This window comes from Cephus cinctus, unplaced genomic scaffold (assembly GCF_000341935.2).
Source record: "Cephus cinctus unplaced genomic scaffold, Ccin1 Ccin1_scaffold0126, whole genome shotgun sequence".
In the NCBI taxonomy this organism is placed as follows: Eukaryota; Metazoa; Arthropoda; class Insecta; order Hymenoptera; family Cephidae; genus Cephus; species Cephus cinctus.
Window position 1 is genome coordinate 555,834 of NW_014332860.1, and position 11,324 is coordinate 567,157.

The 11,324-nt window shown below is 37.3% G+C and overlaps 2 protein-coding genes across 4 annotated transcripts; both read left to right on the forward strand.

The window, feature by feature from the left end:
• Positions 1-315: 315 nt before the first annotated feature.
• On the forward strand, positions 316-5,181 carry LOC107262760. Of its 3 annotated transcripts, none has more exons than XM_015729289.2 (4): positions 316-535; positions 715-1,235; positions 1,448-2,043; positions 2,133-5,181. In XM_015729289.2, exons 2-4 carry the CDS (start codon positions 725-727, stop codon positions 4,503-4,505), a joined length of 3,480 nt encoding a protein of 1,159 aa, XP_015584775.1. In that variant the 5' UTR covers positions 316-535; positions 715-724; the 3' UTR covers positions 4,506-5,181. The 3 variants fall into 3 exon arrangements, with proteins under 3 accessions (XP_015584775.1, XP_015584776.1, XP_015584777.1); XM_015729290.2 differs by having other exon boundaries at positions 318-535; positions 718-1,235; XM_015729291.2 differs by lacking the exon at positions 316-535 and adding an exon at positions 1,317-1,367 and having other exon boundaries at positions 1,024-1,235.
• A 107-nt stretch (positions 5,182-5,288) lies between these two features.
• Positions 5,289-9,477, forward strand: LOC107262766 (cilia- and flagella-associated protein 91). The gene is made up of 13 exons (XM_025080077.1): positions 5,289-5,582; positions 5,710-5,786; positions 5,886-6,007; positions 6,109-6,389; positions 6,471-6,679; positions 6,754-7,108; positions 7,180-7,505; positions 7,578-7,799; positions 7,883-8,178; positions 8,266-8,551; positions 8,627-8,708; positions 8,871-8,948; positions 9,026-9,477. Exons 1-13 carry the CDS (start codon positions 5,528-5,530, stop codon positions 9,094-9,096), a joined length of 2,460 nt encoding a protein of 819 aa, XP_024935845.1. The 5' UTR covers positions 5,289-5,527; the 3' UTR covers positions 9,097-9,477.
• Positions 9,478-11,324: the final 1,847 nt, after the last annotated feature.

Sequence of the window (11,324 nt, forward strand, 5' to 3'; positions counted from 1 at the left end):
CTACGGTTTATGTAATATGCAGTAAGAAAGGGTGGATTCAAGTCTCCCTATTTGAGTGTTCACCCGGTTTAAAATCGTGGATCTCGAGGAACATACGAATTCATTCGACCAATCAAAAACGTGGAACTAGTTCGAGAGTCTCGTTCAGGTGGCGCGTCGACACGCCAAAACACAGCTCCAGATTATCACGCGTAGTATTACTATATATACACGACCAATCAAAAACGTGGAACTGCTTCGAGGGCCCTCCGCTAAGGTGGCGCGCCGAAACCAGAGAAAAATTGAGACCACCAAAAACAGGCTCATTGGCAATCTCCCTACTCATCTCTGCTTGACATACTCCCACCAGAGATGAGTGGCTCATCTCTGAAGAATATCGGCCTATTAGCAATCTCCCTATTCATCTCTGATACAACTTTTAAATCGATGTATGAAGTAGCTGCCTTGCATATTTTATATTTGCGTGTATACTATGGTTATTAATGATGAGTAAAAAATGGTAATATACGCATTTTGGAACTGTTTATAAATTCAGGTAATGTTTATAAGCATTGGAATACTTGTTTATTAGTCGTATCGACCTACCTGTTACTCCGTTCATTACATGATATTTAAGTGTTGTATATCATCGGTATTATTTTTTTTATTGTTACTATTATTTTATGCATATATGTGATATTTTTATGAAATTGTAAATTTGATTAAACGTTCCAGCAGTTAAAAAATGTCTACGGTATACCCCACATTACCGCGTTCGGCTATACGCGATAGCTTTGATGATGATGACTTGAGCGACGTTGATGATGAAGTATTTATTCGAGATGGAAAAAATGGAATATTGAAATTGGACGATGATGGAGGAGTGAAGAGGCCTCTTATGGCACCGCGTAGAAAATATCGTACATCACGTATTTCAGATAAACAAGGATTTCCATACAGAGCTCTCGTAGCACCCTTCTTGTATGGTCTTTTGGCATTATTTGTTCTACTTGGATTGATTATACTTGTTATATTTGCTGTGAGCATATTTCCCATGCCATTAACCATACTTAAAAATTGGCTATCACGGGAAGCTGATACCGATATCAAGAATCTAGATATAGTTCCATGTACATCTCTTACCACCTCTGTGGTATGGACAAGAACACTACCAAAATTAACATCCGAAGCACCATTAAGAAGCAATGATGTGAATGGAGATAAAATTAAGGATATTATCATCGGTTTTAGCACAGGTCTAATACTTACAAAAGAATTATTATCATGATTTGGCATAACATTATTTGCATCTTTCTGTTTATCTTATACTTTTACAGATTCTGTGTTAATTTCAGTTTTTGTTGATTTTTCACTTTGTCCATCTTAAGGTGAATAATAATTTTGTGACTGGTGCATCATTCTATTGCTTTTAATACATTATATATTAATCAAATATTTTTATCATTAGGGTTAGATGCAATAGAAGCACCAGAATACTTTTGTACATTGTACTTTGGAAGTCAAACGCCTTGTTTGGGCGGTGTATTGGCTTTAGATGGTAAAACTGGTGAAACCATTTGGACTCATTGGACAGCACACGCGATTTTTTCAATCGATTGTGGTATGGACTTAACGAGTGATAGGATCAAGGATTGCATTGCTTCCGGACGCGGTGGAATATTGCATGCAATTAATGGCCACGACGGATCAAGTATTTGGGAGTTACCTTTGCAAGATTTGGCCACTCCTGGTCAACAAAGAATCTTAGATGTTTACGACGCTAGATACATGCCTGACATCGACGAGGATGGGGTTGGTGATGTCATAGCATCGCACACTCTACAATCGGGTGGGACTCGCAACAGCGAGATACTCATATTATCAGGAAAGACTGGTAGCATTATTCATAGTGTTGCACTTCCTGAAACAGAGCAATTATTCTTAGCTCCGCAAACTTTTATACATCCTGATGGCGAGAATATCTTCGTAATAGCTACCAGTAGTCAAAGACAATCAGGAGGACTTTACATAGTACCACAATCAAATTTAATTTATGGAGACTTGGTAAGTTTATTTCCTTTATTATGGTATAATTTTTATTAAAATTTTCGAAAAAACGTTTAATCTCTATTCCTTATGCTCTTTTTCTCTAGAAACTACGTAAACTTCATCACAAAGCAGGAAAGAAGGTCCTTTTATCTCCTGTTCTTGCTGACATTACTTCAGACGGTACCGAAGATATCATCGCGGCTATGCTTAACTCTACCATAATAGCATATAATGGTATAACGTTCGAACAAATTTGGAATTACACTGTGCCGAATTCTGAAGTAATCAGCGTTCCCATTCCTGGGTATTACAATGACGATGATGTTCCTGATTTTATGGTGAAACATCAGATAGGTCCGGGATTTCCTAATTATTACTACACGGTAGCAACAGTTATAGATGGGAAGACTGGCAAAGTCTTACTTGAAAAGTCTGTTGAAGATAGTATGAGCGGACAAATGTCAGGTCTATCAGTGACAGTCGATGGTTTTGGTAATGATTGGTTCCTCCATTGGTCAGCTGATTGTCTGAACCATGAAGCTTCAAAGATAGAATATCAGTTTCTGAAGACTGAGAGTCTAATTTCTCAAACGCGTGCGGATCTCTGTAAATTGCTATTCAATTCGACGCTCACCACTAAGTTATTGGCTTTGAGTCAACATGTCGAGCCACCCGGTATACCATTATATATCTCTGACGATTGGAAGAAATTAGAATTCAACAACTCCATTGATCCCAGAAGGGAAGCGGAAAAATATCTTGAAACGCATCCGGATTTCGAAGCTATCAATAATAATATGGATGACGTACCTGCAGTTTCTGAGAGATCGCCTCGTGTTCGCAAACCTCATCACAAGACGAGTAGTTTCCGTCATAAGGAGAACAATGACCTCTTTGCCGAACAGAACAATTATTATCCCAATCGCAGAGTGTCCAAGGGAAAAAGTATAAATTATGAGAATTCGGAAAATTTCAAAGAAATCGATGAATCGCTCGATAACGATCAAGATTTGAAAGTAGTGCCTCACGAGTTCGGGAATGGTGAGGAATGGAGAGAAACTAATAAGTGGGAGGACGAGATTGGACAATCTGAAAAAGATCTAGACGTGTTGTACGAGGAGGGCGACCCTCGTGGTATGGATACGTCTCAAATGAATGAGATACGTGAACAGCGTAGCGATGCGAATGATATGAGAACAATTAACAATGATACGAACGAATTTCAGAATCAATTAGACCCAGGCATGGATTATACAAATGGTCAAACTAAATATAATAATTATTATCCTCTAGAAACTACTAATAGATCGACGAATAGCAAGAATACGGAGACCTATTTAAACATCTCAGATTATGACTTTGTGGATGACGAGGATAGCAATGAAGATAACGATTTACCGAACGGAAAGGAGAAACGCCAAGCATACGATGAAAATGACAAATTAGGGACTGTGGGTCAAAAAGAAATAATAATTGGTAAAGTAGATGACTACGGAAGTAGCGATACTTTTTTACCTATAGTAAAGAAAAAGAAGAAGGCAACGTTAACTGACTTTGAAAGAAAACTGAACCCTATTGATAGCCATGACATTAAAATGGAAGACAATGTAATTGATAAAGATAAACATATAACCTTACGGAATATTGAATTACACGAGAGTATAGAGATACTTCCCATCTCTGAAGCGTTACTTGAAAATATGTCAAGCAATGCCGACGTGAGTAAACGCGATGAGTCGAGTGTTAACTTCATACGCGGTGTTAATAAGGCAGTAAAAAATATGAATAAGTCGACAAGATTCGAAGGTGATTTCCTTAGTAAAATTATAATTGCTAAAAGGAAGTCGACACCAAGTACCAAGAACATCAATATAGGAAGGATCTTTAAGCGTGAATCTTTAAAAAATTTGAAAAAATTAATAAATAATCAGAAGCTAGCAAAAGATGAAAATATAATAAAGATAAGTAACCGTAAAAGGAAACGGGGTGCTCAAGTAAACGATGATAAATCGAATACAATAGAAGGAATACAAAGACAACCACCGACTGGAATATTGTTGCCATCATTAACAACTGCACCCGACAAGACCTCCGTTGATATTGTATTCTCCACGTTTTGGCTACCACCATCAGAAGCGTCCATCATACTACTTCCGCAGGATTTAGAATGCATCAGCAGAAAAAAAGCCGAACTGGATAGCAAAGTCCAAGACCTTGATAATGAGCAGACAGTTAGTGATTGTTTAACAGAACGGGGATTTAATTACAAACTGTATCAGGAATCAGTAGATCGAGAGAATGTGAGGATAGCACTGGGACAAATGACCGTGTACAGAATGAAACTTGAATGTGTTTGTCCAGAAGACATGTTGCCTGGACAAACATGTAAAAATATTTCACGTGAACAAAGTTGGCCTGCCCATCTAGGTTCATCTGCCAATGGATACTTCAAGCCATTACGAAGACCAAGTACCTGAAACAATTGAACCTATTGTAAAAGATACTACTACTGTTATCATGAATGACAATTAGTGCTTCAAAGATTATCAGCGCATTTTCATTGTCAGTTCGCAATACGAAATGTGGATCAATATTCTTGAAAGTTATTGGCTTCTATATTAGTATCGATTATCTGCAAGTCGAAGTTACCTAGAGAAGGTTTCATTTGTGAATCGATGAGGAGAATGGATGTGATCGTTAGCAAATTGAAAAGTGTCCCAAATTATATATTCTATAATGATACATTCATTTTGATAGATTTAATTATAACACTGATGCAGTAGATTTAATAGCTACAAATGTATAAGATTCAACCTTATTGTGGAGATTATGCTGCTTTAGTCTCGATGGTCGTACACTATTTAATTCTTTATAATTTCATGGATCCATGGTACGCGTAATTATAGACATCACTGATTATCACGATTGGAAACTATCTTTTTATAAACACCTTGTCCTTAAGAGTTTAATACAACATGTAATTTTAATACATCGAGAATAAACAGCATTGACCATTTTCATTTGGGATTATTTTAAATTTGCTGGCACCTGTCAATTTAATGTAGCATGATTCCATTGTAATATTAGTTTATATTTAAACATTGTAAAACAATTTGATTGTTGGTGGTACTACAGAATCAATAAACAGTTATTAAGGGTACTTGAAATTATTTATTTTTTTAATGTTATATAATTGATATTGTAAACAAAAATTGATGAAAAAGAAGTTCAAACGAGTTTTTATCATTCAGAAACGTGTACGACGTAAGAAAAACTCGCTTGCTAGTTTTAATATGTAGATTAGATAACATTTCAAACTAATCTTCAAACGTTTGTTTAATCAATAGCCGCGAAGGACTTCTTGACGCCGTGATTTTGCTTAGACGCAATACATTGTTTAGTGTTAACGAGCCGTGTAGTAGAGTGACGTTCTTATATTTTTTAACATTTATGGTTCGTATAATTTGAAGATACGACGTTAATGAATTAAATTTAAAAGATGAGCGCGGATTGGTGTAGAAATAGTCGGACCCAGTCACACGACGTTCCACACGGTATTCGTATTATTTTAAAAGCCGTAGCTTATCGTATTTAAATACTGATGAAATATGTTACAACGTAACACAACATAACATAACCAATGAGTTTCGATAGCTACAATCCAATTTGATGTATTCATAGAATCTGAAGGCATCTCAAGTAAAATCAAGAACAATGCCAGAACGGAAATGTCCTCTTCAGAGAATTCCTGTTCATTCGTGAGAATTGTTCATATACCCTGATATTTCATACATCGTGTAATATTTAACATGCAATCAAAGGAGCCCCATAAGTAATTTACTAATTAAATCGAACAGAAAACCTGCACAAAGTTCCGCTCTGTGTTTAGAGATTTACCACTGTACCGTAAACGCATCATAGAAGTAGATACGGTGAGGTATGGAGACATAACGGATGGCAATCACAGTTCACGACTTCGGCAAGTGAATTGTTAAAGAGCAAAAGAGAACTAAAGGGTCATTAATAATTGTTTGAATATATTGGGAAATTCGCTCTATAAGTGATATAATCCTGCCACAGAGGAACATCGGAGATGCACGAACCCTTAGAAGTTATTGGTCGCCAGAGGCACAAATTCTTTAGAAGAGCTCTCGTGCCGAATCAGACACCGCCAATATCCACAATGAGAATTCCTACACCCTATCCACGTGACACCTATAATGATCTACAAAGTTCTGAAGAATGGCCTTGCGATCTTCCTACGAGACTCCAAGAAACGCGTAATATCGGGACGCAGTCCGATTATAGAGAAAATGAAACACAAACTTCACCATGGGAGGCCCCATACAGAATACATCCAGGTCAATATATGTATAATTTTGATTGGTATTTACATGTGTCAATCGGATACAGGAATTTATATATGTTCTTCATGAAACTAGGTCACAACCCCGAAGTTCTAACGTTGGCGCATTTAACATGGAATAGCGGATTACCTGCCGGAATTCACGAGGTGGAAATCATTAAAAGAATGAGAATCAAAAGAGCTTGGGAAGCTATTCTTCCTCCGATGGATTCACCCGAAAATGTTAAAGCTCGAATAGCCATAATATCTGCTTTGGAAGTGGATGACTGGGCCTTTCGCGAAAAGGTACAAATAAATAGGAAAAATGTACACAAATTCTTTGTTCGCAACATCATAATTCTTGACTCGTAAATTCACAGGAAATTCAATCTATAATGGATATGCGTATGAAGTTGATGGAGGAATATGAGAAAGTTCGAAGTAAGGAGAAGGAGCAGAAGATACAAAATCGATTCGAAAGACTCAAGAAACACTTGGAGAAACGTAAGAATAAGGAAATCATGAATATTAGACGTAAGCTCGGCAGAGAACTTCGCAAACTTGCTGCCAATTACAATGCTAGGATTAACGGGCGATATCAGAAGTACGATATCATAAGACAGCATGCCGATCCGAAATCGGAATTGTACGCACCGCAAATGAAATTTGGTGAAAATCCAGGAAGACGTCACGAAACTTTACAAAAACGATACTTGAAGGAGCGATATATAGATGGTAAACGTGCTTGTCTTTATGAATGTTAAATATTTATTTTCAATTAATTTAACGATGTAAATTGTAAATAGCTGCTGAGAAACAAGACACTACACCCAGCTGTCTTCCTACTATTGAGGAATTGAAGATGGTGAAACCAAAGCCAAAACCCGCAGAATTGTGCATTCGCGAGACGAGATGGAATGAGGAAAATTTGAAGCAACTGCACGATGATCTCAAAGCTATTAGAATGAATATCAAACCTTTTGATAAAATGAGTTTGATGAAGAAGAAGTGGAAGCCCTCGCCAATGCCACTGTCGCCATGTAAAATGCGACCACTAAATTTCGATGACGTCTTGGAGCAGTCATCTTTGTTAATTCAACAAAGTGTCAGGGGTCGTGCCATTCAGTGCATGGTAAACTAATTGGGAGCGCATCCGAAGATACACGATTAACGAGTAATGGAAGAATAAATTAATTATTTGCAGATGTTTGAAGGAAGAGATCGGTGCAGGGAGTTAATTGAAGAATTGCAATCCACGCATGCACTTCAGGAACATACGAAGAAACTCCGGCATCAGGAAATGAATGATGTAATAAAATTGCAGAGAGAACAGAGTCAGAAGATTTTGCAGGAAAATCGTCTTTGTGAAATTCTGAATTCGTTAGAGGGTACAACAGTCTCTTGGATGCTAGACTACCTCAGCAAGGTGCAGCGTGCAATTCATATGTATAAATGTATATATTATCTTCAAAAACGAGCTACATAACCGAGCGACATATTTTCAAGCAGGAATTGATACGATTACAAGATGAACGTAGAGTACATGCTTTCGCATTGCTCGCAGAGAGAGAACGAAATCGCAAAGAGGCTGCTGAAGCTGGTAGACGACAATTGGAAGAGAATCGTCGTAGAGAATTAGATGAAATGTTTAAGCAAATAATCAAAGTCAATCAGGATTCGGTGGATTCTTATTTAGAAGATGTCATAAAAGATGGTATTGAATGGGTATCGGATAAAGAGGCTGAACAGTACATTTCTGATCTAGCAGAAAAGGCCGACCCGGCGTCAGCCTGTGCCACGGAGAAGTAGAATACACAATACATATATTTGTCTTGATTAATATAATATTTGAGTCAGTTAATAATAAATAATACAATTCGTCCCTTCATTAGTGCCGTGGAATTGGCGGAGGAGGAAATGGTGTCTGACATGGTTTACAATTTCGTATTACCAGAAGTCGAGAAACAAATGGTTAGGAAGAAAATGAGGGACCGACAGCAAAGTTACCTGCGTAACGCCCACGCTGCAATTTATGATGCAATAATGGAATTACCGCCGAATGAACTTCCTTCCACTTCAGCGGAGTATAATAGAGATATCTACGAGCAAGATAATCGTGAGACAGCATCACTCTCCGAGAAGGAAGAGGAAAATCTTGAGTATGAGGAAAAGTTTTACGTGAGTGTCAAACCTTATGGTTTATAAAGATTTTTTAAAAATTTATATGGCAAAGTATTCGTCTCTTTTAATTAGGATCAAGAGGACGTTCCTAATGAAACGTGGATAAGAGAGTATATCGTAAATCAAACCGTTAATCGAATTTGTAAATCTAGTGGTAAGTATGCGTTTAATTAATCCTCCAGTGGTGGCGCCATAAGAAATGTAATTGAGTATTAATTCCAAACCTATTGAGTCCGTTGGACATAATATGTAATAGGCCATCACTGGAAGATCAAGGTTTACTCTTAGTTACTCTCACTCTAGTTTTTCCCTTCAGATAATAATGAAGTAGTACATGACCTATTACATAATATAACAACGAAGACAGCAAAGTCCCACGGAACATCTCTTTCCAGTACATTTTTGCTTTAATTTCACGGTCAGTTTTGAAAATTTGAATTGTTGTATGACGTACCTTCATTTTTTCTTTAGCCGCTTCGTCACGCTCATCAACATCTTCTTCCTGTTCGAGTTGCACGGGTGAGCATTATACAGCAACGTAATGGAGTGACAATGCCTAATATGACGACCTAAAGCGCATGTGTAGTGTTACATAGAAATATCTTTCTCATATTCATATTATTAATTATTCTAGGATCATTATTGGATACTGAATTATAGATCAAAGTAACAGGCGAATTTACGCAATGTGTATTTCATTTGGCATTTAATACAATACTCGTTGCGAGTTACGAACGGGGACATTGTAAAGATGCATTAAATAATTGCTATTTTTAACTGTTTTTCATGAGAATTAAGCTTGGCTTTTTTTTAGTTTCTTGGAGCAGTCTATATATTTACACTTCTTATTATATATATTAAAATACTATCGGTACGGAAGTTATATGATATAGCTAATGAAAAACCAAGACGGAATCCGTTAACTTTGTATTATTTTATTTATTGTCAACAACTCTATGAGCACCTACTTTTTTTATCGTTTGATGCTATAGGCGTGTAAAATTTTTGGCAAAGCTTCACAGAGTTATTACAAAATTTTTTTAAATTTTACATCACATGCGGCCATAAAAATTCAAAATACATACTTGCATTCCATGAATTCCCATTAGCAAACGGTAACTCTTTAGATGAATAAATTTTACTCGCTTGTACCAAGGACCCCAATGCCTTTCTAGCGATTACAATATAAATACAAATTATCGATTAGTCTATAAATTTGAATCAGACTCGTCACTACGTTTTCCAATTCCCTGTAGGCTGGTAGTGAGCATCATATCACAAGAACATACCTCTACGTTAATATAAGTGACAAACTGCCATTATAAGCTTCTTTTTAATTCTGTGACGATTTAATTGTCCAGTTAACAAGAAATCGATTATTCAAATTTCCTATCCCCCAATGATTTCGGGCGTAAATACTTTCCGTAGTTTCGAACACCGCGTACATCTTTTATCTTCCTATACACGGCATATGCGTAATTTACTATATGAAAGTAAAATGTATAGTCATCCAGTTCAAAAATAGCAGCCGTATTTGATAAGCGCCATTCCTTCAAAAAGGGCCTCTTTTGTGGAGCATCACTTGACAATATCTTCTTTAATCGATCCAATATTGCCAATTGGTGGTTTACTAAAGTGATGACAGTTATTAAATGGTATTGGTGGTTGAGTTACATATCCCAGGAATTACGATATAATACGGAGAGGACACGCGGGCCTCTAAATTAATCCTTCCGTATAGAGTTTATGAGAGGAAAGCATTTAGTATCATAACATTACTAATGAATGGACAATTCTTCAACAATATTTTTGAAACTTGTAAACACAGTAACGTCCAATTGAAGTGCAACACTTGCATTTTTTTACATATCTATGAAAGTATGACAGATTTCGAAAAACCAAAGACATATTTTTTCGCCTAAATCTTGCGAGTTCCGCTCGAGGCGCTCGGGGGACTAGTACCCTACCACGCGCGTAGGGTAGTAGTAGCCGAAGGATGCTCTCTCTCGTGCCCTTTTCCGTTCGAATGGTAAAGGTTTTGTCCCTATCGGATACAAAATGGCCGAATGGCAGGGGTTGGAGTAAAAAAGTGCATTTTGGAACTTTTTGAAAAATTTGAGAACTAGTAGTTCCGAAAGGAAATTTATATTTCTAATTAGGGCACGAGAGAGAGCATCCTTCGGCTACTACTACCCTACCACGCGCGCCAAGCATTCGTCCCCCGAGCGCCTCGAGCGGAACTCGCAAAATTTAGGCGTTTTTTCAAACGGATAATTAAACCCCTTAGCGTACTCGTGTTTGGATGCTTAAAAGCGCGTTTTAATCGTTGAAATCTCAGCTACAACGTGGATCAAAATGAAACTTCTATTTCATCGCTTTCCTAATAAAAAATGGCGGGGAAGCTTCGGGTGCGCTTGCGAAATCTCGAAATCTCCGTCACGGGATCATCTCCGAGAACAATAATTTTGTGAGAATCTGCAGTATCATTAAAGATGATATCATGCAGAAACTGGACCAGATTGGCCGGCGCGTTCGGAAGTTATGGCCATTTAAGTGTTTTCACTTCAAGGGGGTGTAACTCCCCCTAGAGTGATCCTATAGTGATTCAATGGGGGTTTTTTTTTAATGCCGAAGGATGCTCTCTCTCGGGCCCTAATTAGAAATATAAATTTCCTTCCGGAACTACTAGATCTCGAAATCTTCAAAAAGTTCAAAAATGCACTTTTTCACTCCAACCCCTGCCATTCGGCCATTTTGTATCCGATCGGGA

Excerpts from the sequence above, each read along its gene's own strand:
- LOC107262760 (XM_015729289.2), top strand. The coding sequence starts at position 725 with ATGTCTACGGTATACCCCACATTACCGCGTTCGGCTATACGCGATAGC. Across the intron at positions 1,236-1,447 it reads TATCATCGGTTTTAGCACAG|GGTTAGATGCAATAGAAGCA; the intron begins GTCTAATACTTA and ends TTTTATCATTAG. Across the intron at positions 2,044-2,132 it reads ATTTAATTTATGGAGACTTG|AAACTACGTAAACTTCATCA; the intron begins GTAAGTTTATTT and ends CTTTTTCTCTAG.
- LOC107262766 (XM_025080077.1), top strand. The coding sequence starts at position 5,528 with ATGAGCGCGGATTGGTGTAGAAATAGTCGGACCCAGTCACACGACGTT. Across the intron at positions 8,552-8,626 it reads AGTATGAGGAAAAGTTTTAC|GATCAAGAGGACGTTCCTAA; the intron begins GTGAGTGTCAAA and ends TCTTTTAATTAG. Across the intron at positions 8,709-8,870 it reads TCGAATTTGTAAATCTAGTG|ATAATAATGAAGTAGTACAT; the intron begins GTAAGTATGCGT and ends TTTTCCCTTCAG.